At 66.5% G+C, this 25,866-nt stretch overlaps 7 protein-coding genes across 7 annotated transcripts in view; 3 read left to right on the top strand and 4 right to left on the bottom strand.

Moving 5' to 3' along the window:
• Position 1: 1 nt before the first annotated feature.
• On the top strand, positions 2–2,682 carry CHLNCDRAFT_25376 (hypothetical protein; the record flags this gene model as incomplete). The annotated part of the gene is made up of 9 exons (XM_005846098.1): positions 2–138; positions 454–568; positions 732–805; positions 1,010–1,079; positions 1,325–1,529; positions 1,814–1,895; positions 2,109–2,222; positions 2,376–2,437; positions 2,603–2,682. Coding segments are annotated over 9 exons (939 nt in total), but the record flags the coding sequence as incomplete, so codon positions are not given.
• Positions 2,683–3,121: 439 nt separating this feature from the next.
• On the top strand, positions 3,122–4,885 carry CHLNCDRAFT_136142 (hypothetical protein; the record flags this gene model as incomplete). Its single annotated transcript, XM_005846097.1, has 6 exons — positions 3,122–3,222; positions 3,375–3,569; positions 3,706–3,826; positions 3,989–4,154; positions 4,322–4,572; positions 4,745–4,885. 6 exons carry the CDS (start codon positions 3,122–3,124, stop codon positions 4,883–4,885), a joined length of 975 nt encoding a protein of 324 aa, XP_005846159.1.
• Positions 4,886–5,540: 655 nt separating this feature from the next.
• Positions 5,541–7,271, bottom strand: CHLNCDRAFT_53431 (hypothetical protein; the record flags this gene model as incomplete). Its single annotated transcript, XM_005845964.1, has 6 exons — positions 5,541–5,599; positions 5,872–5,956; positions 6,137–6,341; positions 6,508–6,563; positions 6,787–6,795; positions 7,239–7,271. The coding sequence occupies 6 exons, from the start codon at positions 7,269–7,271 to the stop codon at positions 5,541–5,543; spliced, it is 447 nt and encodes a 148-aa protein (XP_005846026.1).
• A 221-nt stretch (positions 7,272–7,492) lies between these two features.
• Positions 7,493–8,223, top strand: CHLNCDRAFT_58390 (hypothetical protein). Its single transcript, XM_005846096.1, has 3 exons — positions 7,493–7,676; positions 7,776–7,825; positions 7,906–8,223. The coding sequence occupies exons 1-3, from the start codon at positions 7,626–7,628 to the stop codon at positions 8,099–8,101; spliced, it is 297 nt and encodes a 98-aa protein (XP_005846158.1). The 5' UTR covers positions 7,493–7,625; the 3' UTR covers positions 8,102–8,223.
• A 164-nt stretch (positions 8,224–8,387) lies between these two features.
• CHLNCDRAFT_48981 (hypothetical protein) lies at positions 8,388–12,188 on the bottom strand (the record flags this gene model as incomplete). The annotated part of the gene is made up of 13 exons (XM_005845963.1): positions 8,388–8,476; positions 8,583–8,667; positions 8,786–8,862; positions 9,050–9,146; positions 9,340–9,456; positions 9,601–9,792; positions 9,968–10,049; positions 10,261–10,364; positions 10,561–10,625; positions 10,822–10,996; positions 11,171–11,246; positions 11,654–11,902; positions 12,004–12,188. The coding sequence occupies 13 exons, from the start codon at positions 12,186–12,188 to the stop codon at positions 8,388–8,390; spliced, it is 1,593 nt and encodes a 530-aa protein (XP_005846025.1).
• A 7,017-nt stretch (positions 12,189–19,205) lies between these two features.
• Positions 19,206–22,438, bottom strand: CHLNCDRAFT_136136 (hypothetical protein; the record flags this gene model as incomplete). The annotated part of the gene is made up of 12 exons (XM_005845962.1): positions 19,206–19,361; positions 19,476–19,676; positions 19,904–20,093; positions 20,292–20,396; positions 20,578–20,744; positions 20,897–21,009; positions 21,154–21,179; positions 21,323–21,377; positions 21,532–21,572; positions 21,802–21,885; positions 22,078–22,222; positions 22,426–22,438. The coding sequence occupies 12 exons, from the start codon at positions 22,436–22,438 to the stop codon at positions 19,206–19,208; spliced, it is 1,296 nt and encodes a 431-aa protein (XP_005846024.1).
• A 440-nt stretch (positions 22,439–22,878) lies between these two features.
• The window catches only part of CHLNCDRAFT_136135 (hypothetical protein), a gene marked incomplete at both ends in the record, with an annotated part of 6,906 nt that continues 3,918 nt past the window's right edge, over positions 22,879–25,866 (bottom strand). Inside the window, 7 exons of the mRNA XM_005845961.1 lie at positions 22,879–23,262; positions 23,433–23,528; positions 23,756–23,780; positions 24,100–24,202; positions 24,544–24,696; positions 24,861–25,327; positions 25,628–25,763. Coding sequence (XP_005846023.1) covers positions 22,879–23,262; positions 23,433–23,528; positions 23,756–23,780; positions 24,100–24,202; positions 24,544–24,696; positions 24,861–25,327; positions 25,628–25,763 — 1,364 coding nt within the window. The remainder of the gene's footprint in view (positions 23,263–23,432; positions 23,529–23,755; positions 23,781–24,099; positions 24,203–24,543; positions 24,697–24,860; positions 25,328–25,627; positions 25,764–25,866) is intronic.

Below are 25,866 nucleotides of genomic sequence, written 5' to 3'. Positions count from 1 at the left end.
CTGCTCCTGGCTCTCCATCGACGCCATGGACATCAGCGGGGAGGTGCAGCTGGAGGTGGACCACGACGTGTACAAGCGGCGGCTGTCGCCAGACGGCACACCCCTAGACGAGGGTGGGTGCCCCAGGGCGGGGTGGCTGTTGTGGTGGTAGGGCGGGTGCCGCGGGGCGGGGTGGCTGTGGTGGTAGGGCGGGTGCCGTGGGCGGGGTGCTGTTTGCAGGGCTGGCTGGCGGCTGGGTGGTGGTGGCAGATGGGTGGTGGTGCAAGGGTGGCGTTGGCGGCGGGGCGGTGGCAGGCGTGTGGCTGTGCGGCTGCTGGGCGCCAGCCGCGGGGGCGAGGCCGGCTGCGTGCCGCATGCGTTGCTGGCTGGCTGCCCCTGCCATGCTGCCGCGGGCTGACCGCCACCGCCGGCCGCTGCGCGTGTAGGCGTGAAGCACGAGGTGGGGCCCCGCAGCAAGCCCGTTCCGGGCAACGACAGCGAGGCAGACCCCACCAAGGCGCCTGGCTACTGCGGCAGCTGCTACGGCTCAGAGTCGCGGGCGGGGCAGTGCTGCAACACATGCGCAGAGGTGCGGTGCGGGTGCGGGGGTGGACGCCGGCACTGGCGGAGGCAGACGGGGCGGAGCTGCGGGGCGGGCGCTTGGCACCGTGCGCTGCCTGCTCCTGGTATGGCGCTGACGCATCGCGCTGGCATGCCTGCTGCTCTGGCATGCGCTGACGTGTCGGGTGCAGGTACGAGACGCGTACCGCACAAAGGGCTGGGCGCTGCTGGATGTGGAGAAGGTGGAGCAGTGCCACCACGAGGGGTGAGGCGGCGGCAGCCCTCTCGGTGCCGGCACACGTCTGGGCCAGCGCTGCGCAGCGGGCACAGCATGAGCCCAGCGTGCCCTGCAGCCGGTGCCGCCTCTGGGGGACGGACCAGGCCGCTGCATTGCCACCGGGGCATACGTGGCGCCGACCCGGCGCCACCGTCCGCCATCGTACCGCTGCTGTACTGCCCGGCCTTGCAGGTACAAGGAGGAGATTGACGAGCAGAAGGGGGAGGGGTGCCACGTGTGGGGGGAGCTGCAGATCAACAAGGTGTGGGCGGCGCCAGCGGGACCAGCGGGGCGCGGGACCGGGGAGCGGGACTCCCGCTCGCTCCCGCTCGCCATTGCCCTCACGCTCACGCACACTCCCCGGATCTTCACCCCACATTTACACGTATACCCCGCACCCCCACTGCCACACACACACCCTCACTCACTCGCTCGTTTACACGCACACACACTCACTGATACCACCCCACCCCACCCCACCCCACCACTGCCGCGCGCACCCCGCAGGTGGCCGGCAACTTCCACATCGCCCCCGGGCGCAGCTACCAGCAGGGCAACATGCACATTCACGACCTCAGCCCCTTTGCGGGGCAGGCGTTCGACTTCTCGCACACCATCCACAAGCTGGCGTTTGGGCGCGAGTATCCAGGCACGCGGGGCCAGGCCTTGAGCACCTTCTGTCTGTCTGTTGGCACCCGGAGAGAGCGCATGGGTCGCTGCTGCCCGCACCGCCACCTATGCCACCCAGGGACCCATGCCACAGCACGCACCTCACCCTCCTGCCCGCCCTTCCTGCAGGCATGCGCAACCCCATGGATGGCGTGGTGGTGAAGCAGAGCCTGGCAGAAGCAGACAACTCCGGTGGGGTGCCGGGGGCGACGGCGGCGCCAGCTGGGGGCAAGCGTGCAGGAGATGCAGCCGTGGAAGGGCTGCTCTGCTTGCGGCGCGCTGCCCTGGGCTGCTGTGTGCGACCCGTACCGCCCATGTGTACCGCAGGACTGTACCAGTACTTCCTCAAGGTGGTGCCCACCTCCTACTCCGACCTGCGCAACAACACCATCTACACAAACCAGTTCAGGTGGGCCTGTGGTACGCGGGCAGGGGATACCCACTGGTGCGGTGCGGGTGGTGCTGGTCTCGTCACGGTGTGTGGGAATTGAGAGGGGCCGGCTGCAGGGCTGGGCAGCCTTGAGTAGCTCTGCCTACCACCCCCGCCGCTTGCGACCACCACCACTGCTGCACCAGCCAAACCCGGTACAATGTCGCCTCCCGCCCGCCTGCGCCCGCGCAGCGTGACGGAGCACTTTCGGGAAACGGCGTCGCCGACGGCGGGCGGCGGCCAGCTTCCGGGCGTCTTCCTCTTCTACGATCTGTCACCCATCAAGGCAAGCCTGGAGGGGCGGGCGTTCCTGCTGTGCCCTGGCACCTCCAGAACTGGCGCCGCTGGCCACAGCTGTGTGCTGCCCCCTCCCTGGTGCATGCTTTGTTTCAGCCCCACGGCCTGCCACACCTCACTCCTCCTGCCGCACTTCTCGCCGCAGGTGCGGTTCCAGGAGAGCCGCCTCTCCTTCCTCTCCTTCCTCACCAGCCTCTGCGCAATCATCGGTGGCGTGTTCACGGGTGGGTGGGGCAGCGATGGTCAAAACCATGCCGTGAGCGCAATACTGGCCAGCCCTGCATTCATTGATGGTTGTCTGGCAGGCAGGCAGCCTGTCCTTTGAGAGCGCCGCAGTTGATTCCTACACACACACACACTCTGTCCCGCCGTTCTTCCTTGCCCCGCAGTCAGCGGCATCATCGATGCCACGGTGTACCACGGGCAGCAGGCGATCAAGAAGAAGCTGGACCTTGGGAAGCTGCACTGAGCAGGCAGCTCAGGCGGCGGCAGCTGACGTGTCGGCCCGCCCCCGGCTGCCCTCCGCTGAGCGCCGTCCCGAGCGCGAAGTGCGCTGCAGTCCCTGTGGCCGGGGCGCTGCCCACGCATTTGTTTGCTTGCGCTGGCCAGTTGGCAACAGCTGGCTTCTCTTTATTGCACGAACCGCGACAATGCAGTACCGTGATTCCCGATCTAATTTTCCTGTTGTGCTTACGAGGCGGTGGTGTGGTTAGAGGCTGCGATGGCGGCGGTAGTCTGCCGCTCCTCTCCAAAACTCCAATTGCTCATGTCCTAGGCTGGATGGGCACCCACACATGACAGGAAACCCAACCACTATCAGGGCCTTGCTGTACGGATTGTACGTTTGGACACCCACGGAGCTCCCAAACCGTGCCTCGTCCATTGTCGGAGCATCTTTCGCAACCATCATGGCACCCAGTCTTCATTTTAAGCAGCTGCACAGCGCAGGAACCGACGGCGTCCAGCCCCGCGTGCTCGTGTGCGTCCATTCCCTCTTCACCTCGAGCAGGTGGGGCTCCTCCATGCACTTCATTGGCCCAACAAGCCGCTGCGCTGCGCGCAGCAACGGTTGCGCACGGGTGGCCCTCCGCCGCCGGCGCCACCGCTCGTCGCCAGCAGCGCAGCCCACAAAACCTCGACCCTTCCCCAAGCTTGGTGCAGGTTCCTGGAAGGCCTGGCGCAGAAGTACATCGACGATGCCGCGTCTGCCACGGGCAAGCCATGGACAGCCGTACTGCTGGATTCCCGCTTCCACGGGCAGTCTCGCGGGCTGACCGGCCTGGGCCCGCCGCACAGCGTGGACAGCATGACGGCTGACGTGGCCAGGACCCTGGCTGAAGGCGTGCACGCCGGCAGGTGCCCAGCCAGACTGCTCATCATGGGGCTGAAGGCACCGCTGCTGGGCATCCTGCATGCAGAGTTGCCATCGCCCTGCCGCTTGCTGGCACCTGCCCGCTCACATGCTGCGCCTGCTTTGGCCGAGGGCCTGCAGGTGGGGCCCGCCAGAGGTGCTGCTGGGCCACAGCATCGGCGGGCTGATCGTGCTGGAGCTGGCGCAGCAGCTGGGGCGCGCCGCGGAGCAGGGCGGGCCACCCGAGCTGCTGGCGCTGGGCGTGCCCAAGCAGGCGAGCGGCAGCTGCACAACACACACCGGCGCCTTGCGGGGTGGCGCCTCCTGCCCCATGCCTCATGCCTCTCGTCTCCCACCTGCCCCGGACATACATTTCCCAGCCGTTGGTTGTCCCATCCTTGGCACCCTCCCGCCTGGTGTCCAGGTGTGGGTCCTCGACTCGCGGGTGCTGCCCATGGCGGCAGACCACCCCATGCTGGGAGAGGTGCAGGGCCTGCTGTCCGCCATCCTGTCGGTGCCGCAGCCCATGCCCTCCCCAGACGACATGACCCGGGCGGTGGCAGCCTTCCTCGCGAGCCTCGGGGCGCCAGGTGGGAGACACGCGGGGCCAGGGGCAGGGGGCAGGGCTGGGTCGGACACCTTAGCAGAAGAGTGGTGATGTGATGTGCCGCACTGCCCTGTGCCCATGCGTCCCCTCCCCAGGCCTGCTTGCATCCTGGCCGGCGCCAACCTGCGCGCCCCGCCTCCACGCCTGCAGAGGCCCCGCCCTGGCTGCCCGCCCTGTGCGCCCACTTTGTCAAGCCAGACCCGTCGCCTGGCGTTACCGGCGGTACCGGCGGCGGCGGCGGCTATGTGCGCCAGTTTGACGCCTCTGCCTACCCCGAGCTGATGGCCTCCTTTGCGTCCAAGGACTACTCTGCGCTGCTGGATGCGCCGCCACCTGGCTGCTGCCTGCACCTGGTGCGCGCGGCGGCATGCTCGATGTGGGCAGCCGATGGGCAGGAGGAGGTGAGCAGGCCGTGCACCGCGCTGGCGGGTGGGGGGGGCGAGGGGCTGCCTCCTCGGTTGGCGCTCTGGCGTTCCAGGGCTGGTGCTATCGAGGGGGCGGAGCTTGGCCATGCACCAACCCAACCACAAGCCCATTGCGCCACCGCCGCCGCACCCGACCCCTGCTCTGCAGCTGGCCTTTATCCGCGAGCGCCAGGCCGCCGGCAGGGCCGTGCAGCTGCACGAGGTGGAGGTCGCCACACACTGGCTGCCGCTGTCGCACGAGGCGGAGCTGCTGGCGGCAATGTGCGGCGAGCTGGCGGCACTCAAGTGAGGGAGGGAGGAAGGGAGGGCATGGAGAGGGAAGAGCCGGGGTGCCATCAAAAAGATACAAGGTGAAAATGGCGAGCCGTACGGAGCTGTGCAAGCTGACAAAAGCTGACACACACCACCGATTCAAGATCATAAAACATACTTTGTTTATGTTTTTTTGCAAAGGATCAGCGTTGCTTTGGCTCCTCTTCATTTGGAGCTGATATCTGTTTTGAGTGCCTCATCCACATGTCCATTTCCCCTGCTAATGCCACAACGGTAGGCACTCTGCTGCCGCTGCCGGGGCCTGCCAGCACGCATGTAAAGCGCAGAACTGTTGTTACAGGGTGAGTGCTGTGCAGATGCTGCTTACCAAGCAGCCGGGCCCGCACTCTGTGGTCCAAGGGGGGTTGCTGCTGCTGCTGCTGCTGCTGCTGCCGTGGCGGCGATACACACACCGCGGCACACGTGCGGTGTGGTTCGACGGGGGCGGGAACTAAAACAGAAAGGAGGAGGTCTCGTCATCAGAAGACCCCCGCTTTCTCGCGCCGGGGCAGCTGGGCGTCGACAAGGGTGCGCCGAGCCCAGGAGCGCTACGCCGCGGCCGCGGCCGCCGCCACCAACGCTGCTGCTGCTGCCGCCGCCGCCGCCGCGCGCTGGCGCGGCAGGCGGCCGCGTCAGCCCATGGCGTACTTGCGGGTCCACTCGCGAGCAGTCTCCTCGTACCGAGAGCGGTCTGCAGCAAGGGGCGGAGCACACGGCAAGGCAGCGACCTCATCATTAGCACAACACTGAACACAGAAAAACATGCCCTGCCCTGAAGTGGAGCGGCCACAAGGCAGCATCTCTCCTGGCCGGAGCAGCCACTTCCGATTCCCTGTTGGCCACTTCCGATTCCCTTTCGGCGGCTGGCGCCCGCTCCCTTCGCTTTGCGAACGCAGCCCTGGGATGGTGCCACCCAGGCACAGTGCCGCCCACACCATCACTGCCGCCGCCGCTGCCACCCACCTGTCTTGTAGATGTGTGCAATCTCGGGGACCAGCGGGTCGTCGGGGTTGGGGTCTGTCAGCAGCGAGCAGATGGACAGCAGCACCTGCGGCAGGTGGACGGCAGCGCGCACGACGGGGCCCCTTGCTCAGCATGCACAGCATGCACAAGCAGCGCAGCACACCAACAAAGACCGGCCAGGTCCCGGCCAGCAGCCGGCTGAGCAGAGACACTTCTGCCCATGCGCGCCTGCCCACGCCCCGCACACGCACGCGGGCGCTCTCACCTTGGAGATGGTCAGTGCGGGGCTCCACTGCTCCTTGAGGATGTCCAGGCAGATGGAGCCCTGGGAGTTGATGTTAGGGTGGTACACCTTGGTCTGGAACTGCACCTTGGGGGGCTTGAAGGGGTAGTCTGGCGGGAAGTGGATGGTCACAAAGAAGACGCCGCCAGAGTAGGGGCTGTCGCCGGGGCCCATGATCGTGGCTTGCCTGCGCGGGGGTTGAGGCGGAGGGAGGGAGGCAATGGGAAGGGAGGCGCGTGGCACCAGGGACGCACAGGGTGCGCAGCGAATGCTGGGAGCGCGGGCAGCGGCGGGGCACAGAGGCGTGAGGCGCCGGGGGACAAGTGGCGAGTGGAAGCCCGGCAGCAGCTCACCAGTGGAAAAGGTCATCGCCGGCGGGGCCGGCAGAGCAGGAGGTGGGTGGATCTCTCTGCAGCAACACAAAGGGCATCAGTTAGTGCAGGCTTGATTTCCCGGGGAGCCTCCTCAGCGATGCGCAGTGGTGGAGGCCGCCGTCGCGCACACACAGTGCGCTGCAGCTGGCTCCCTGATGCAGAGCAGACTTCATGCCGAGTGCAAAGCCATTGGCACACAGGCAGCCAAGCAACAGGAGGGCTGCCACAGGCGCCAGGCGTGGCAGCGAACCGACGCACCTGTAGGTCCTGCAGTGCATCGCCACGTGAAGGGGACACAAGGCAGGGGGCAGCGCAACAGGGCGACGGTCAGTGTCTGTTTTGCCAAAAGGGGTGTGGTGCGGCTGAAGGTCACGACCTGCTGCCCAGCTGCGGCGCCGCCAGCCCGTCGCTGGCGGCGGGCTTCAAGTGTGGCCGCTATCCTCGGCCGTGCCTCTCTGCTCAGCATCTGGGCTGCAGCCCCAATGGCTGCCCAGCCCGCCAACAGCCCTCGATGGCTTCATTGTGCAGGCTGCGCGGTCAGCAGCCTGGGGTCGCTGATCAACCCGGCGGCGGGCCTTCCAGGATGCCTGCTGCCTGCCACTGGCGCCTCATGCTGGCAGCTAGCTGCCTGGAGGTCCCTGGCCCGCCCATTTCGCGCGAACACTGCCTGCCCGAGCGCAGGCGGCTGTGCAGCCCAGCCCCGTGCTCACCTGCAGCTCCTTTTGGATCCGCTTGCTCGCCATCGGTCCTCAAGTTCCTGGCAGCAAAAGAAAAGGACTGGTGGAGAGAAGAGTGGCGACTGTCGTGTCTGAAACGCTGGGTCCCGCCGGTCAGAGGGATCAAGTGTTGTGTGATTGGTGGGCAGGCCGAGCGGCGCGCTGGTCGAGCGGGGCGGGACCTGAGGAAAGCCTCTGGAATTTGCAATGCAGGGCGCAATTCGGGGCAATTTCAGGCCATCAGCGCATTGGCAGCCCCTTGGGGACTTTGGGCGGTTGTCTGGAAGCCCTTGCAGTTGGTAGGGCCGGAGTGGCAAGCCCTGAGACATGTGGCGGTGGCTTCCCTCGGCCATCTGAGACTCACACCGTAACTGGATTGCCATGGGCCAGCCCTGGGCCTACTACGGAAAGGTTGCTGGGGTCTGCTTCGCGGTGAGCGGCTGCCGCCGCCACCGTCGCAACTGCCGCCAATATGTGCAGCCGCCTTCTGATGTCACCAGTCACTGGCCGACATTGCCCATTGTCCTGCAGCTAGGCGCCGGCATGGAGTATTTCATGATCAAGACGGGATTTTACGAAAAGTAAGCTGCCGTTGGGTGCAGCAGGGTTGTAACCCATACAGATGGCCCTCTACTCTTGCCGCATTTCTGCCATCTTGCAGGGTCACGGAGATCGAGGCGCAGCGGCTGGAGGAGACGCGGGAGGACCGGGAGCGCTTCCTTGCTGAGCTGCGGGCGGAGCTGGAGCGGCAGGCGGCGCAGAAGGGCGTCAAGCTCGCCCTGCCACCCACGCCGCACAGCAGCAGCAGCAGCAGCAGCAGCAGCAACAGTAGCAGCGGCGGCATGTCACGACAATAGCAGCAGCTCCTGTTTTTGTTTTGCTGTGCATGCTTGTATCGACTTGGACCTGAACAGACTGACTTCTTCGACTGGGCTGACTGCTTTCGCTCGCCCTTGCTCCTGAAACCGCGCAGCATTTAGGGACAGCTTGCTGTTGCAACTGATGTCCAGCAAAACTTGGCACCATGGCAATGAAGGGTGCCCCCAGAGGAGTACAAACAGGTAACTGTGGGAGGCAAGGGTAATAGATGCAGGGCAACAAAACTGGTCTGTCTCATTCATTGGCGTGCTCTGAAAGTGCGCCTCACAGCCGCGCGCGCGCCGGCTTGGCCTCTGCAAACTGCTTGCGCAGCGTCAGCTTGCTGATCTTTCCAGTGGCGGTGTGTGGGATCTCTGCAGGGCAGAGCGAGGAAGTGGCAAAGCGGCAAGTAAAGCTGTGCTCTGCTGTGCCTCATTCATGCAGCCAGCCAACCTAACAATCAACATAGACAGCACGCACCCTTCACGAACACCACATCGTCGGGCATCCACCACTTTGCAATCTTGCCCTCCAAGAAGCCCAGGATGTCCTCACGGCTGGGGATCTGCAGATCGACGGTACCACCAGGCATAGATCGAGCGCTCCCAGCAGCAGGCAGGGCATCGTGTGAGTTGACAGCACAGTGTGCAGGGCTGCACAACCACGATTAGTATTGGGCGCACCTGCCCCTCCTTGGGCGCTACCACCAGCAGCGGGCGCTCGCCCCACTTGGCGTCTGGGATTGCGATGACCGCGGCCTCTGCAACGCAGCAGATTGAGCAGGTGAGGGGCTGTGGCTGCCAGCGCAGCTTGGCACGCAGTCAAGAAAGACAGGCGCAAGGGCCGTGAATTCAAAGATGGCAGAGGTGCATAACAGCGCTGCCAGTTGGCGTGGCAAGCGTATAACCGGCGTCGCCCGCCCCTGCACTGCTTGTTCGGCGCCTCACCTGCCACCTGCGGGTGCCCCACCGCCACATTCTCAATCTCCAGGCTGGAAATCCACTCCCCCCCACTCTTGATCACATCCTTGCTCCGGTCTGTGATCTGCATGCAGCAGCACATGAGCAGCACGGGCCAGCAGGGGCCAGAAGATCGCTTCCTGCTATAAGTGTGAACCGCCGGTTCCGCTGCCCACACTTTCCACCTGCGGGTGCAGGCAAAACTCGAGGCTCCAGGGCATGCAGCACATTGCAGCAGCTCCCTCTACATTGTAGCAGCTCCCTCCAGCAGCACACACCTGCATATAACCGTAGGAGTCGATGGTGGCCACATCCCCGGTGTCAAACCAGCCCTCCTCATCTGCCGCCGCCGCGTCGCTGTTGTAGTAGCGGCTGAGCGTGGTGGGGCCCCGCACCTGCGGTGTGGGCAGGCAGGACAAGCCGGCTCAACTTGACGACGTCGGGAGCCTGCCACGCTCCGCTGCTGCCTGTCTCTGTCTCACACACGGCCGATTGCTGGTGGGCCTGTTGAGCCCTGCATGCCCCAGAAGCAGGAACACGTGCAGACACAAGGGGCAGGCATGTCGCTGTGCTGCCGCTCTGCTTGCCTGCAGGTTGCCAAAGGCCTTGCCGTCCCAGGGCAGCTCCTGGCCCTGGTCGTCCACTATGCGCATGTCCAAAAACACGTGCGGCCGCCCCTGCTTCAGCTTCAGCTGCACCAGGCCCTCGCCATCCAGGCCGGTAAGGCTGGCCTGCAGACGGGGGTGCGGAAGGTGTGCGTGGTGGTCTGGTGGTGGTGGCGTCACAAACCAGGCGAGATGCCACGCAAAGGGGATGCATGGCAGCTACAGGCACGGCAGTGGGTTTGGGTGCGGCGTGCAATTCCCTCGCGGAGGCAAAAGCGCCACTCGCCTTGATGGTGCCGACCGTGCCCGCTGGGCTGAGCTCGGTCATGCCCCACAGCTGCCGCACCTCCACGCCCTGCCCCTCGAAAAACTCAATAATGCGCCTGCAGGCAAGAGGCAAAGCCGCCAGCACAGACCGTCGACGGCGGAAGGTGCCCTCGATGCTTGGCCCATGAGCAGCAAGCGACTGCCAGCACGACGGCAGCAGACACCTGGATGGCAGAAGGCCAGCAGGCACCTGCCTCGCTTCCCGGCCGCCGCCGGCACGAGGCAGGCTGGGGAGCCTACAGCCTACTCGCCCAGCCACCCACGCACCTGGGGCAGGCAGCGCCGCCCACAGCCAGCATCTTCAGGGAGGAGAGGCGCAGCTGCTGCCGCTCCATGTGCTCCTGCAGGCCCAGCCACACCGTGGGCACGCCCTGCACACGGAGCGAGGCAGGCGGGGGGCAACCAGGTAGGCATAGGCAGGCACGCAGGCATGTTCATAGGGAAGGCACGCGACAAAGCGAAGGCACAGGCCCGGCAGTGACCGCCATAGGCGGTGTAGTCTGCTGGAGCGAGCAGAGCGGCTGGCCAGGTGGCTGCTGCCGGCGGCGCTGCACGCTGCCCGCTCACCGCCGTGTGTGTCACGCGCTGCTGCTCCATAAGCTTGTAAGTGCTGGCGCCGTCCAGAAACGGCCCTGCATGAGGCACAGTGGAACCCAGCGTTATGGCAGGCAGGCTGGCCCAGGAGCGGCTTCGTGGCAAGGAGGAGGCACGGGGCCGCCGGCTGCGCCCGCCAGCGAGCGGCCGCCGCCGCCGCTCGACCCTATGCTGGCGATCACCGCTAGATAGGCTGCGACTAGATGGACTGACAAGATAGGCCCAGGCGCGCACCTGGCAGCACGAGGCTTGCGCCTACCATAGGCGCTGCAAACACCAGGCCCCAGCTGTTGGCGTGGAACATGGGCACCACCATGAGCACGCTGCTGCCGGCCCGCAGGTCCAGCGTGTCGGGCATGGCAATGATCATTGCATGCAGGTAGTTGCTGCGGTGGCTGTACAGCACGCCCTGCGGAAGGGCAGCCAAGGGGTCGGGGGACCAGGTCGCAGAGGAGCAGAGCGGGAGCAGTGCTGGGATTCGGGCTGCGCGGCTGGGAGGGGGGGTGGCGTGCGGCAATGCGGTGTAGGTGTTCGGGCAGATCAGGCATCCACTCCACATCCTGCTGGCACAGGCGGCACCGACCTTGGGCACGCCCGTGGTGCCGCTGGTGTAGCACAGCCCGCACGCCTGGAACTCGTCCCGCACCTCCCACCTGAACCTCTCCAGGTTGGCCGACTGCAGGCAGCCCGGGGAGCAGGCAGGCAAACGCCGGGCAGCAGGCGGGGGTTTGCTCGCTGTGCACTGGCATGCACTGGCATGCAGACACGACAAGCACAGCATACACAAACCATCGTGCGTGTGGTGCGGCTAGAAGCAGCTGACAGCAGCAGCAGCGCCTCCTTGCCTCCTCCTCTAGCAGCTCCTCATAGCACAGCGTCCCCTGCAGCCGCGTCTGCTTGGGCATGTGCCGCTCATCTGCGGCAGCACAGGCAACGGCGGCACGCTCTCAGTGGCGGCAAGCCTGCTCCGCAGCAAGCGCCTGCCTGCGCTTGGAACAAGGCCCGCCAATCCCCATCTGCCGCCACCCAGCTCCCGTATGATTGCCCCCACTCAGTTGCCCCGCACGTGCCTGTCAGGAAGACGATGTGCTTGACGCAGCCGCGGATGCGCGGGTGCAGCGCTTCCAGCAGGCGCACAAAGGTGGTGTCTGCAAGGATGATGCTGTCCTGGGCATGGTTGATGATGTAGGCGAGGTCGTCCTCAAACAGGCGCGGGTTGAGGGTGTGGCACACCGCCCCGATGCCCATGATGCCATACCACGCCTCAACGTGGCGCACAGTGTTGAAAGCCAGCGTCGCCACGCGGTCGCCCGGCCTGCGGCGGCGGCGGGTGGGCGGATGCTGGTGGGCGTCCTGCACTTTTGTGGCGCACCCCTTGGCAGCCGCATCGCCCGCATCCAGCACGCCCAGGCGCACCTGACTCCCAGCCGCTTGAGGGCCAGGGCGCAGAGCTTGGAGCGGTCCGCAACCTGCCGCCAGTTGCTCTTCTCCACCTGGCCTTCCACAGTCATGGAAACTATCTCAGCTTCGCCGTGCCACTTGGCCGCATAGTCCAGGATGCTGGTGGTCACCAGAGGCGCATCCTGCATGAGGCCCCGCATGTTGTTCAACCGGGAGATGGGTGTGTCGACAGAGAGGCCCTTTCTGCCGAGATCCCTGTTTAATATGTGCTAGGTGATGGATACGACAGCTCCGCAACCCTCGCTGCCAGGTGGCGGGCGCGCCAAGCGCGCACGGCACGGCCCGCCGGGCGCAGTCCTTTTGCCTGATGAGGATGCACCATAGAGGACTTTATGTTCAGTCAATTTTGCACGCGGGAGGCACATAAACTACACAGAAGTACACAGGTTGCAGTCAAATGCTGTACAGACGCCAGGCAGGGGCGCCACCAGAGGCCATCAGAGGGTGGCCATCCTCCATGCCGCAGCTGTGCCTAGCCCTGCCGCTGCCCCTGCTGCTGGCCCAGCGTGCACGCCACCCAGCGCTGCGCCAGCGCCGGCTTCCCCGCGGCAGCGCACGCCTGCACCTCGACAAAGTGACTGCGCCGCACCGCCTCCGACTTGCTCAGCAGCAGAAGCTTGAAGTCCTGCAGAAGCAGGGGCAAGTGCAGGCAGGTGGGCGTGGCGGCATGGGTGCGTTGGGTAGCAGCTGGTGCCTAGCGGCAGGGCAGGGTGGCAGAGCAAGGCAGGCACGCAAGCGGCGCGCCCGGCGTGCGCTTGTGCACACAGCGCCGAACAGAACGTGTGGTCTGTCTGCCTGCTGACGCTCACCTGGGCAGCCTCGTCGGGCACGCCGCACTCGTGCAGCAGCTCATTCAGCCGGGCGTAGACCAGGCTCCAGTCGGCATCAGGGGCCAGCAGACTGCTGCTCGTGGCTGTGGCTGGAGGCGGGGCAGCGCCTGCGGCTGCGCTGGAGGGTCCGCCTGAGGCTGGCTCAGCCACGGGGGCCGGCTGCTTGCCTGCCGGCGTGGCAACTGGCACCTCCGCTGCCGGCTGCTCCTGCTTCACCGCCGCTGCCGCCTGCTGCAGCTTGGGCTGCTTGGCAGGCTGCTGCTGCTCAGGGTGTGGAGGCTGCGGCAGGTCCACCGCCTCCTCTGCACTGCGCTTGGCGGGCAGCTTGCTCCACAGCGCTTGCGGCCGCACCTGGCCGTTGTGTCTCCTGCTATACTGGTGGCACGCGGCGCACAGGTGCTGGCTGCGATCGGCAGGGTTGCGCATCCACGCACACGTCTGTGTCGCCCCACAGTTGGCGCAGGCCTTGGGGCTGGGCGCGGCGGGCGGCGGCGCAGCTGCTGCAGCGCCTGCTGCCCCCTGCTGCCGCTGCTGCTGCTGCTGCTGCGGGGGCTGCTGCGGGTCCTGTGCCGGCTGCTTGGTCAAGCTGACCTCCACAGGTATGATGCCGGGCTGGCTGTCATCGCTTTTGGGGCAAGTGCGCGGGCGCAGGTGCAGCGTGTCGCCGAGCTCCAGCCCCAGCCGGTCCACCAGCACCTTCACATGCGTGGTCTGCAGCACAGAATGATGAGGCACGCGGGTCACGAACCTGGCGGCAGACGTACGAACCCGGCGGCAGCGGGAGCAGCAGGAGGCTCGGCCCCAAAGGCCCTGTGCTCACCTTCGCCAGAGCGCCGTCGCGCCCAAACTTCCCCAGCTCGAGGCTCCCTGTCCAGCCAGGCGCAGCGCCCCCATTCCCTGCACCGCTGCCGCCGCCGCTGCCGCCGCTTTCCGATGCAGCGGCTGCTGGAGCAGCCATCAGGGTGGGCGATTCCTGGGCCGCAGCGCTGCCCTCCCAGCCCAGCTGGCGCAGGTCTTCAACTGCAGATTGGGCACACCACACAGGCACGTGCTTGTCCCAGGTGCACACTGCCAGGCTGTCCTCACGGGGCAAACAGCAGAGGGCGCCTTCCCCGCAGCTGCGGCCTGCCAGCGCCCTGCCCACCTGTGAAGCACAGCCGCCAGAACCGCAGGATGGATGCGCTGATCCGCTTGGTCACCCCCAGCGCAGAAGCCTGCCCCGCCCGGCGTGCTGCGCGTGGTGGCGGCGAGCGGCTGCGCTGGCGGGCCCCCGGGATCCTGGCAGGCGGCGGGAAGGTGGCCTTCATCAGGCTGCGCAGCTCCTGCCAGGTGGGCGCAGCCTTCACCGCCGCCCGCAGGCCCGCATCCTGCCGGTAACCGGCGTCTGGGTAGCACAGCTGCAACGCAGGGGCGGTTGGCAGGCAACAGTCAGCCAGCCACCAGGGGCGCGTCCAGGTTGAAGGGCCCTGGCGAGGCGCCGCACCCCGAGGCAGCACCTCAGGGAAGCTCAACGGCCGGGCGAGGCACAGCCCAGCCCTTCACCTTGGCAGTCTCCCAGGTGGCGTTGCACACGCTGTGCACGATGCGCCAGATGGCGACGACGTCCCGCGCCCGCGCCGCATGCTCCCTGCTGCTGAACACGCCCACCTTGGCGGGGACCACGTTGCCGGTGCTCTGCGCAGGAACCTGCAGGGCAGGCGGCCATCCCACCCAGATCCACTCGCCACACGGCCCACGTAATGCCACCCAGGCCCCGCACACCAGCCAGCGCTGTCCCCGCACGCCATCCAGCTGAGCCACTCGCCGGGATCTGGACCACAAAGCCCGGGTGCTTCTTGTGCACCTGCACGCACAGACAGACGAGCCGGGCGGGTGAGACGGGGCGGCCACAGGCAGGCGGAGCGCCGCAGCCCAGTGCAGCACTCACTTGGATGCCCACTCCGCACGTGGGCTCCCGCCCCTTGCTCCACGCCAGCGATGGGAAGGCCAGCCAGGGCGACTGGACACTCTCCGGCCCCGGCTCCTCGCCGTCACCGGCCGCGTTGCATTCTGCTGCAGGCGGCTGCGCCTGCGGCGGCGCCTCCTGCTGTCCCTCCCCCTCCTGCTGCCGCTCTGCCTCCTCATCTTCATACTCCTCCTGTTCGTCGTCGCCGTCGCTCAAGAGGCACACCACATCGGGGTCACCCTGGGGCGGCGACGCCTGCCGCTGCCAGGCCGGCGGCGGCGCGGGCTGCCGCTCGGTCGCGAACATGCCGGGGCAACTGCTGGCTAACCGCTGGCCGGCGGTGATCGCGCCTTGGGGCGTGTTCCAAGGCAGGGGGGCCGCAGTGTTTGATGCGCAGGGTTTGATGCAGGGACGTGGGGGCACACTCCACCCTTGCTGCAGCCTGCCTGCGAGATGTCTGCGTGGTGCTGGCAGATACATCGCACTCCATCGTTTTGGGGCATCGCTGCTGCGTGCTGTGCTCGCTTCCAGCTTGCGTTCGGCGATTATGCTGCATTTCAGGCTTCTGGGATGCAACTTTTGGGGCGAGGCTTGTTCAGGGCTGTCCCGGGGGGACCTGTGACGCTCGCTTTCGGCTCCTCTGCCCACCCCCACGAGTGCCTTGCCCTCTGTGCGTTCAAGACAGCATCCAGCCCTCGGGCACCGATCCCACGTGGCTCAATTGTGTCCCGGCATGCTCGTCGCCGTGAACAATGAGCCGCCGCCGCCGCCAGTTGCTGCGGAGGTGCAGCCAGTTGTTGGGGGGGTGCAGCACCGCCTGTCACAGCCGGTCCCTGCTGGCTGCCAGCGCCTGGCACTGCTGACGCGCAAGAACCTATGCGAGCTCTTCCTCAGCGAAGCTGCCATGGCGAGGCTGCTGCCGCTGGAGGCTCGCCTGCGAGGTGCGCCGTGCCGTAGCTGCCGTCGCTGCCGCCGCAGCGGTCGTAGCTGCCGCTTCAGCGGTATTGCTGCCATTCCTGTTTGGGGCGATGGTTTTTTTTTCGAGTGGATGCCTGTCTTCTGGGGAGGCATGCATGTTGGAAAGGGGTGTGAAGCAAGTGCAGGAGCCACGTCCCGCTAGCTTCCTTGCGGTGCAGAGCTACGTGGGCGCGAGGACAGGCCGCACGCCAGCCTCCTGGAGGGCGCAGTGGTGCGCATCCGGCACGGCGCTCGCTACCAGCTGTGCCGCGTGGGTGCGGTGGAGGCGGCAGCGGCGGCAGACGGCGGCAGCGAGCTGCGGCTGCACCTGCAGGTGGGCAGGCGTGGGTAGACGCAGGTGATGAGCGACAGGAATGCGGCGGCGCAGAGCCTGGTCATGCCACAGCCAGACCATCCATTGTTCCTTCCTTCCTGCCTGTTTGCTGCGTGCAGCATGCGCCGCAGGGTCTGAAGCCCTATGCGCTGCCTCACCAGATCTCCCGCACCAGCAGCCTGGCGGCGGGCGAGGCGTATGAGAGTGGCGGCGGGCGGGCGGAGCGTGCTGCTCTCGAGTCGCGGATGGCTGCCGAAGGCTTCAAGGGCTGGGACCTGGCTCAGGTGGGCTGGGGGTGGCATTGAGGCTCCCGCTAGTCAGTTGGTTGTCAGGTGGCTGGAATCTGTTCTTTGTCACAGTCGTTTTCCCATGCCGAGCCTGCCCATCTGTGCAGACTGCCAGGGCGGCCTGGCGCCTCAAGGTGGCTCGAGACTGGGCAGCCAACCTGGAGGACTGGTGGCGGCAGCACGGGCCGGCAAACTTGGAGTATGGGCTGGTCGCACCGGCTGGGGTCACGGTGCGTGGGCACGGCCAGCACAACGCAGCACGTGCTGCTGCGTTGCGGCGCTGCTCCTGCTCCCCTGCTGCAGTTTCGCGCACATTGCTGCAGCCAACCATGTGCCCCTCTCCCCTTCTTTTTGTTGCCCAGCAAACAATGGAGTTTCTGGATTCGGCCGATGTGCCGTTTTCCCCGCCAGTACTACCAAAACCAGAGGATCAGCCACAGTCGCAGCAGGCGCAGCCAAGACAGACTTCACAGGCAGCGCCGCGGGATGCCCCGCCAGCAGACGCTTCTCTGTTCATCGAGTGAGTGCAGGCGCGCTGCATGTGGGCTGCACGGTTTTCATGCAACGCAGAGTGCCGATGCCCATCCACATGCACGCCTGCAGGGCTGTGGACTTGCTTCTTAAGGCTTTGGAGGCGCCCGATGGGCGGCGCTGGCAACAGGTCTCGCTTGAGTGGCTGGCCAGCCGCATGCATGCGCTGTCTGGCAGCAGCTGGACCGCTCCGGCTGTGCTCGGCATCCGCTTCACCGACTTCCTGCAACGGGCTCTCTCCCTGCCGTCCCTGCGCGCCGACGGCTATCGGCTGCACTGGCAGCGGGACAAACAACCCAGCCTGCTGGTGGCAGGGAAGAGGCAGGCGGCCGACTCGCAGCGCTTCAATGAAGACAACCCTGTCCAGGCTTCAGCAAAGCGCCCGCGGCTGGCAGACGGGCTGGGCACCAAGCAGGTGGCCACCCATCAACCAGCAAAGCTCGACCGCCAGCCGCAACCGTGCACGCCAGTCGCGGATCGGCCAACTGCCTGCCAGCCAGCAGCCTGCCAACCAAGCATTGCAGCCCCAGCCAGGCAGCCGCCAGCACCAGCATCAGCGCGTGCGGGCGCGGCCAAGGTGCCCTTGAGGTAAGACCAACAAGACATTGACACCTTTTGCGAGGCAGGAGGTCGAGGCCACGATGTCAAAGCTCAGTGCCCTCCCTGGTGCAGGCTGAAAGTCAACTGGGTGGCGAGTTGCTTGAGCCTTCAGCTCACCCGCGGCTTGCCCATCGATGGCGGCCAGCTAGGCAACAAGATGAAGGCGATGAATGGCGGGTGCGCCCGCTGCAGCCACCTCGGCTGCCGATCCTAGTAGTGTGCACAATCGCGCGGCATCTGGCCGCTGCTCTAGCTCTGCTCTGTTCGCCCAGCAGCTTTCCCCAACAGTGAAGAAGAAGCATATGCTGCAGGGTTAGGATGACGCTGGAGGACATGGGCGGCAGAACCCTCAGCCAGGTTTGCCAAAACATGGCAGCGGAAGGCCTCTGCACGATTGACACCTCTGGCAGCCACTGGCTGATCACGTCTCTTGATTTCTCTTCGCTCTTGCGAAACACTTCCCCTCGGTTTCTGCGTGCCATGGTCAGGTGACATGTGATGAGCCACAATGCGATGATGTAATGAGTTTATTACTCGTTGCAGGTCCATCTGAACGCGCCATTCCAATTGTGCTATTACCAATTGGGCGGCAGTTTCTGTAGGCGCAGCGTGCGGGCCTGGACCTCCTCCTGACTCTCAGGCACAATTAGCCGAGCATTTTGAGCCACTCCCCGGGCGCAATGGCTCACGATGGGGGAGGGCAGGCGCGGGCCCTGCACAGCCCAGCACTCTCCCCGCTCGCTGAATTCCGGCCTCCCCGCCCATTTCTCCGTTGTGTGGTGCAATGCCCCCTCGGGGAGAGCTAGGCGAAGCAGTTCCCGCAGAGTCGGTGATCAGGGCTGCGCTTGGGGCCGAGGGGAGGCTCAATCAGCGGGCGTAGCCCAGCCTATATGACGTCTGAGTCGCTCTGAAGCAGCGGGAACGGGGCTGGGAGTCGGCTGGCTCTCCGCCCACGCGATGGTGCCGGAGTGAGCGAGGCGGCCCGCTGACCGCCTCAAACGGCTCCACTAATTACCCAGCAATTATTGCAAGCGGGAAACAGCTCTCTCAGGGGATGTTTGAAGGAAAGAGGCTATTGGGCAATAGGATAATTGGAATGGCGCGTTCAGATGGACCTGCAACGAGTAATAACAAAGCATTCATTGTCCATGACCAAAGGTCCTGCGGCCATTTCAGAATACATGCTGCGCCACGCTGTCTATGCTGCGCCACGCTGAGGTGCTTGAGGGTGTCAGACCGATCCTGCACTTTGGCTGACCCTTGCTGTAAAGTCTCAAGACGCTGCACGGTTGGGGATGGAGGTAGATACAAGCCAGCCTGGCCGGCACATGTGCATGGCTGCTGGGGAGGATTACCGCGTATCAAGAGGATTTGCGTTCATTGGGAGTCAGGGGCTGTGCACGATAGGCATAATAAAGGACAGGAAGTATAGATGGGCTTTGCAGCAGGGGTAAAGCTGTGCAGGAAGGGAAACAAATTGGTGAGGCTTTGGTTTGGTTTCAAAAATGATGAAATCGCGTCGGCGGCGGGACGGCCATCGCTCTGGCGGGTGCTCCTGGCGGGTCGCGGTGGGTCACATGGCCCCATCGGTCAGTCAACGGTCAAACAGCTAACCTTACCTACCAGCCTAACACGTGGTACGGAGCTGCTCTCGGCCATCCAACTGCAACCACTCAGCACTCGAAGGCCGCCACCGCGGCCTCCACCTGCGGGCCCAGGCAGCTGAGCAGGATGTCCACGCCCTTGGGTCCGGGGTGGATGCCGTCGTACAGCTGCGCCTCGTCTGCGGGGTCGATGTCGGAGCCGCAGGTGGACCACTCGATGCCGGTCTGCGGGCAGGCGGGAGGCGGGCAGGCTCGCGTCGGCGGGCAGGCGGGCTGGCCTGGGGGCCAGCGGCAGGCGGGCCGGCTGGCTGGGAAGCGGCCCCGGGCTGTGCCCCTCACCTCCTCAGCGATCTGCTGGTACTTTTTGTTGGTGCCCGTGATGTCCAGGTACGGAGCCTCCACCTCAAACACCGTGGGCAGCAGATTGAGCAGGATGAGCCGGGTGCTCGGCCAGGCGGCCTGCAGCCACTTCACCAGCTCCTCTAGCTGCTCCGCCGGCTGCGGCCCGCGCTCCAGGTTGTTCACGCCGATCAGCAGCGCCTGTGTGTGGTGGGAAGGGGCCGGGGCCAGGCCAGCAAGGCACCGAGGTGGGAGGCGTGCGGCAAATGGGCGCCACCTGGGGGAGATGGGCGGGCACAGCACTCCCGTGCCGCTGTGCCCCAGCCCCGCTGCCATGGCCCTCCCAGCTCCCACATGTCTGCTGAAGCTGCGCACTCAGCATGCCGCCACACCCACCCTCCAGCCAGCGCCTCCCCGGCTATACGCACCACGGCCTTGGGGGCCAGGTCAAAGCGCTCGTCTCCATTCATGATGCGATAGGCCAGGTCTGAGACCTGGTTGAAGATGATGCCCAGCGGGGCGGAGGGGCCACCCAGCGACCCCAGATACCGGTCCCACACGCCCATGTTCTCGGATACCCGCCACGTGATGGAGTCGCCGTACATCACGAAATCATACCTGCAGTACCATAAAATACCACCAGTATCGTGGTTGGCTAAACGGCCAGCGGCCGGGCCACCTCGTGAAGCAGCAGCCACACTGCTGCTGAATCGTGGCAGCCGTGTCGGCCGCAGCCAGCCCGCGTGTCTCACCATCCACAGCGCAGCCCCCCGGGGTCCCTGTGCCTCCCCGCAGGCGCAAAGCGCCGCCACTCACCGCTCCCCGCTCTCGTTGGCCTCCGCCACCAGTGCCTTGTTGTTGGCTGCCTGCTCCTGCGCCGCCTCCTTGGCCGCAATCCTGGCATTGTACTTCTTGGCCCAGCTGCAGGCCAGGCAGGGACGCAGCAGGCAGGTAGGCAGGCAGGCAGGCAGGCAGGAAAAGCCACACGCCTTCGAGCGCATGGCTTTGGAGGGAAAGCTGGATAACAAACCAGCACCCAGGGAGCATGGCAGGCAGCGCACAGAGGGGCCGTCCAACCCCTGCTCGCTCCTGCCCTCCGCACCTGGGAACGTCCTGGATGTCGCCAGGGGGGCAGTCGGCGGCCGCCTCCGGCTGCTCCTCCAGCTTGCTGCTCCCCTCCTCTTCCCCATCTGCCGCCAGCGCCGTCACTGTGGTGGAGCAGGCAGGCAGCTGGCCATCGGAGCAGCTGTCGTCGCCATCCGCACACTCCTGCATGACAGCAACAAGAGTGGGGGATTGGTGGGTCCAGCAGAGTGCCATCCCTGGGTCATGGCAGTCGGGAACCGGACATAAGGAGGTTCTCCTATGGTAGCCAAAGCCTCCCAGAACTGCCCCGCCCACTGGCCCGCCCGACCACTCACCAGCTTTGGCTGCAGCGGCGCGGGCACATCGCCACACAGCTTGTTGCCGCTCAGCTGAATAAGCTCCAGAGCTGCCAAAGCATCCTTGCCACCCCATGAGGCCGGGATCGAGCCTGCACCGAGCAAGGAGCAACGCTGGCAGGCTAGGCATTGGGTGGCAGCGCTGAAGACTGTGGGAGGCAGGCAGTAACGCAGCGCATCCATCGCCCCGACAACCGATTGCCCTTTGCCGCCTCCATCAGCAACAGCACACCCACCTGTCAGGTCATTGTTTGCAAGGGAACTGCAAGCAGGGAGGAGGAGAGGGGAAGGGAAGATGAGGGGACAGCGAGGCGGCAGCCCATTGCACGGCGTGTGGCATTCAGCCGCCTGCAGGGTCACGCTGTTGAAGTCGGAGCAGGGCAGCGAGTGCAGGCAGCGGCTTACAGGTATGCCAGCCTAGCAAATGCGCCAGCAGCTCCCCATGCCTCTGGCAGCGGGCCTGCATCGAGTCAGCACGGCAGCGCTTTGGCGGCCGGGCAGGCAAACAGCAGCAGCAGTGCTGACCAGCACCGGCAGGGCATGCCTTCACAGCAGCAGCTGTGAAACAGCTGCAGCGCAGCTGTCCTCCAAGGTCAGGGAAATGAGTGACTCACCGGTCAGTGTCTGGCCCTGCAGGAAAATACTCTCCAGCGTTCTGCACAGCAGCATGCGCACCAGCCGTGGTGGTCACCAGCAGGTCCCTCGCAGCCGCAACCCAGCATGGGCCAAGCCACAGCTCACGACTCTATCTAATCGTTCCAGTGGCAGGGCCCGAAGCCAAAACGCTGCAGCTTGCTGTTCTCGCAGTGGCGACGGCGGCGGAAGCAGCGGCAGCAGTGCAGGGAGGAACAGCGGCGGCGGCGGCGGCAGCAGCCGGCACCCACCCAACATTGACCAGCTCAGGCGCCAGCGAGCCCTCAGCCAGCACAGCGCACAAGCCCTCCACCTCGTCCACACAACCCAGGTCGCTGCAGGGGCACCATCCAGATGCCGCTTAGCTCCTTTGCGTGCACAAGCGTGCGGCACATGGCTGCCGCCAGCGGTGCGGCGCGGCGTGTACACAGCACGGCCAGCAGCATCAGGTGTGCATGCCCGGCTGGCGCCAACGAGTAATACGTCAGCCAGCGGCGCGTGTTTTTGCGGCGGGGCGGGGGGCTTACAGGCTCGTGATGGCGCCGTCTGCGTTGCACCCTACGCCGGTCCACTGGCAGGGCGGCACCGCAAGCTTCCAGCCGCTGATGTTGTTTGCCCGGCTAAATGCTTCCCAATTTGTGATGGCGCTGCGCTGCTTGATCAGTCCAGTCACTGCACGCAGCCAAACGGGTCGGGGTGGGCCGTGCAGTCCTCGCTGCCGCTACAGCGCATGCCGCCGCCGCCGCCGGCAGTGCATGCGGGCGAGGGGCAGAGGCCCGACCAGCGGGCGCGTGGCAGCGCACCTGTGGCTGCTTCACATGGTGCTGACCAGCCTAGCGCAGCGGCGATCAACACCAGGAGTCGCAAGCCCCCACATGTGCCGAACATTGTGGCCCTGGTGGGTCAGCGGCAGGGCGGCAGCACCAAATATGGTGTAGACGAATGGTCAATCAGCCTCTGCAACCGGCCGATGAAAGGCGTTGGGGCGGGGCTTTCGGCAAAGGGACAGGTGGCAGCGGGGCCTCCCGCGGGACAGAGTCAGATGCGGATGGCCAGATGGCGATCACCAACCCTGAACAAGTGGAGGTGTGCGAGGGGGGGCGTGCAAGCAGTGTTCACGTGAGGTGGCGGCCCGCCTCCTCACCACCACCCAGGCCAGAGCTCCCTTCCCCAACCTCTTGTTACCCACGGCAGCCCCAGAGAGCCACACAGCGACCAGAATTACACATACAGAAGAAGTATACGTGGGCAAGCACATGCTAGGAGCCCCCTGCATCACAGCACTGGCGGGCGTGCCAAGAGCGCGCGCCGGCCCCAGCGCACAGCCGCTACCCGCCGCCGCTGCCTCCTGCTGCTCGCCGCGCCGCCGCCTCCTCCTCCAGCTGCCTGTTCAGCTCCACATAATCCACGCCGCTGCCGGCGCCGCGCCGCCGCTTCCGCCGGGTGCCGCCATCCTCCGCCTCCTCGGCGCCCGCGGCCGGCGCCGGCGCCGGCGCCGGCGCCGGCGCCGTTGGCGGGCTGGCGGCCGGCGCCGAGGTGCCGGCAGCTGCCGGCGCGGTGCCAGCAGGGGCTGCGGGGGCTGCGGCCGCCGCCGCGACTGCCGCCAGGCGCGCTTTGACGTACGCCTCCCGCGCCGCCGCCTTCTGGTGCGCCGCCTCGGCCTTCTTGGCCTCCAGCTCCGCACGCACCTTCTTCTCGTGCTCCCGCTCCGCCTGCGCGCACAAGCAGCGCAGCGTTGGCTGCAAGGCAGCGCGCAGGCCTGGGGCCGGACAGGGCAACCGTCTCACAATGCCACATCCAAACGCTACGGGTGAGGCCCCAGGAGGGTCCAGCACGCCCGCCGGAGGCTTGCAGCAGCCCCGCCCCGCCCGGGCACACACACCTTAGCCTCCCGCGGGTCCCACACCGTTGCGTTGGGCTCCGCCAGTGCCTTGACGTGCGCCGCCACGCTGCGAGCAAACGCAGACATGATGCCGCCCTGCGCGGGGAGAGAGGGGCGAGGGAGGTGAGCGGCACGGGGAGAGAGGGAGGTGAGCGGCGGGACGGGGGGCGGGGCGCGACAACACGGCCTGAGCAGGTGCTCCAAGCTTCCAAAGGGTGGGGCACAGCAGGCCGCGGCGGCAGGCGAGGGAGGGGCGGCGCCAGCCGGCGCCCTGGCGCTGAGGCGGGCATGCGCGCCTGTAAGCGGTACCCTCCCTCCAGCACAGACACGATGCGCCCCTGGCAGCACCTGCACCAGGACAGGCGGGACAACGAGGGCTCAGACCCTCCGCTCAGACACTCGCCCGCACACACAGGCGCAGGCCGGGGGCGCCGCGCAACGGCGGCAGCAGCAACGGCCAGCCCGGCGCCGCGGCAGCGCCGGCGAGCCTGCGCCCGCCCTGGAACAAGCCGGGGCAGCTCACTAGCTCCATGCCACCCACACCCACGCACCCACCACCACCACCAACGCCAACCCCACACCAGCGCCCACCTGTGGGCCACCTCCGCCCCAGCCCCACACACCCTCCCACCACCACTTCCGCCACCACCCCCACACCAGCACCCACCTGTTGGCCACCGCCACCAGCTGCTCAGTGAGCCACTCGTAGTCCCGCTCCGTGACGCCGATGTACCGGAAGTTTATCTCGTCCTTCTTGTGGGCATCAAAGCCTGGTGGGGGCGGCAAGGGGGCAAGGGCAGGCGGGGCGGCAGCAGCGTCAGGAGCGGCAGAGCGTGATGGCGGCAGCGGGCAAGGGGGCAGACAGCGTGAGGCGAGGCGGGCCCGAGCGTCTAGGGGAGCAAGGGCAGAGGGAAGGGAGGGGTTGCGGCGTGATGCGGGGGGCACAGACGGCGGGGTGGGCTTGGCACTGGCTGCCTGCTCAGGCCGCTTTGCCGTCTCTGCCCTGCCCCCACAGCTCAGGCCCCAGCCCTCAACACACACACACACACACACAAACACCGACCGCCCCAGCCACAGCCGCATCCCCTGCTTGCAGCCCAGCGCAGCCCACCCGCGCAGACGAAGATGAGGTCTGGCTTGAAGTTGGACAGAGAGGGCAGGATCTTGTCTCGCCAGGAGCGGCGCCACAGCGCGGGCTTGGAGCCAAAGCCGGGGATGCCGACGTCGATCACGCGCGGCCCCTCCAGGGGAGGCACCTGCCCGCCTGCGGGGAAGCAGGAGGGATGCGGGGAGCAGAGGGTGGGTGGGCGGGAGGAAGTGGCAGGGTGTGCAGGTGGACGGCAGCGCTGCGGGGAGCCAAGCATCAGTGCGCCAGGCTGGGAGCCCAAAACAGGCAGGTGCGGCAGCGAGTGTGTGGTGCCCACCCACCTTTGTACTCAAACTCGCGGTCAGGATCCTCCTCAATCTCCTCATCCCTGCCGACCTCCGCCACCCCTGCCACCGCGCCGTTGGCCGGCTCCCGGAACGGGCGAAGCACCGGCGGCGGCGGCGGCGGTGCCATCTGGCCCCGGTCCTGCCCCTGCTGGCTGTCCACCTGCATCGCCTCGCCGCCCGCTGGCTCCTCCTTCGGCGCTGGGCCCGCCGCCGCCGCCGCGGCCGCTGCCGCTCCATCTTGCTGCTGCTGCTGCTGCTGCTGCTGCTCCCCGCCGAGCGCGCCGGCCCCGGCCTCAACCTGCTTGGCCCCGGCTGCGGCTGCCGCCTCGGCGGCCGCGGCCGCGGCCTTCTCGTCGGCAGCCACCTTGGCCGCCGCCAGAACCTTGGTGTCGCAGGTGGCCCCGCTGCCAGGGTAGACAAAGGCGGGGTATCCAGGAGCCTTTGGGCCATACCCTTGCACGCTGCGGGTGGGGCAAAGGGGTGCCGGGCCCGGGGCACAGCGTGAGGCGCCGACTCGGTGCCGGCGGCGGCAGCAGCCTGCACCACCCCGCCGCACTTGCCCTGCTACGGGGTGGGACCCCGCTGCTGCGCTGGGCCAAGCTGCCCTCCCTCCGTCCCAACCTGCTCGTCGCCCCTACCCCGCCAACACAAAACAAAACATTCACCTGCCTGCACACACGACCACCAACACACACGCAGACACACACCGCACACACACACACACACACACACACACAACACACACACACACACGCGCGCACCTTGCGAAGAAGATGCACTGTGTGTCTGAGGAGTCGAGCCAGGGCTTCCACACCGCAAAGCTCTGCACGCCCTCGCTGTAGGGAGTGGAGAACTTGTAGGTTGAGGAGGAGGGAATGGTGTTGGTCACGCACGCCTCTGCGGGAAGGGGGGCAGCGGCAGGGGGTGGGGGGTGGGGGGTGGGGCTGGGTGTGTGCGTGTGGGTGTGCGTAGGGGGGGGGGGGCGGCAGGAACTGGCTCG

This window comes from Chlorella variabilis (assembly GCF_000147415.1).
Source record: "Chlorella variabilis unplaced genomic scaffold CHLNCscaffold_15, whole genome shotgun sequence".
In the NCBI taxonomy this organism is placed as follows: domain Eukaryota; kingdom Viridiplantae; phylum Chlorophyta; class Trebouxiophyceae; order Chlorellales; family Chlorellaceae; genus Chlorella; species Chlorella variabilis.
Note: the sequence above shows the minus strand (reverse complement) of the source record. Positions and strands in the feature narration are given on the sequence as shown.

Excerpts from the sequence above, each read along its gene's own strand:
- CHLNCDRAFT_58390 (XM_005846096.1), top strand. The coding sequence starts at position 7,626 with ATGGGCCAGCCCTGGGCCTACTACGGAAAGGTTGCTGGGGTCTGCTTC. Across the intron at positions 7,677-7,775 it reads TTGCTGGGGTCTGCTTCGCG|CTAGGCGCCGGCATGGAGTA; the intron begins GTGAGCGGCTGC and ends ATTGTCCTGCAG. Across the intron at positions 7,826-7,905 it reads AAGACGGGATTTTACGAAAA|GGTCACGGAGATCGAGGCGC; the intron begins GTAAGCTGCCGT and ends GCCATCTTGCAG.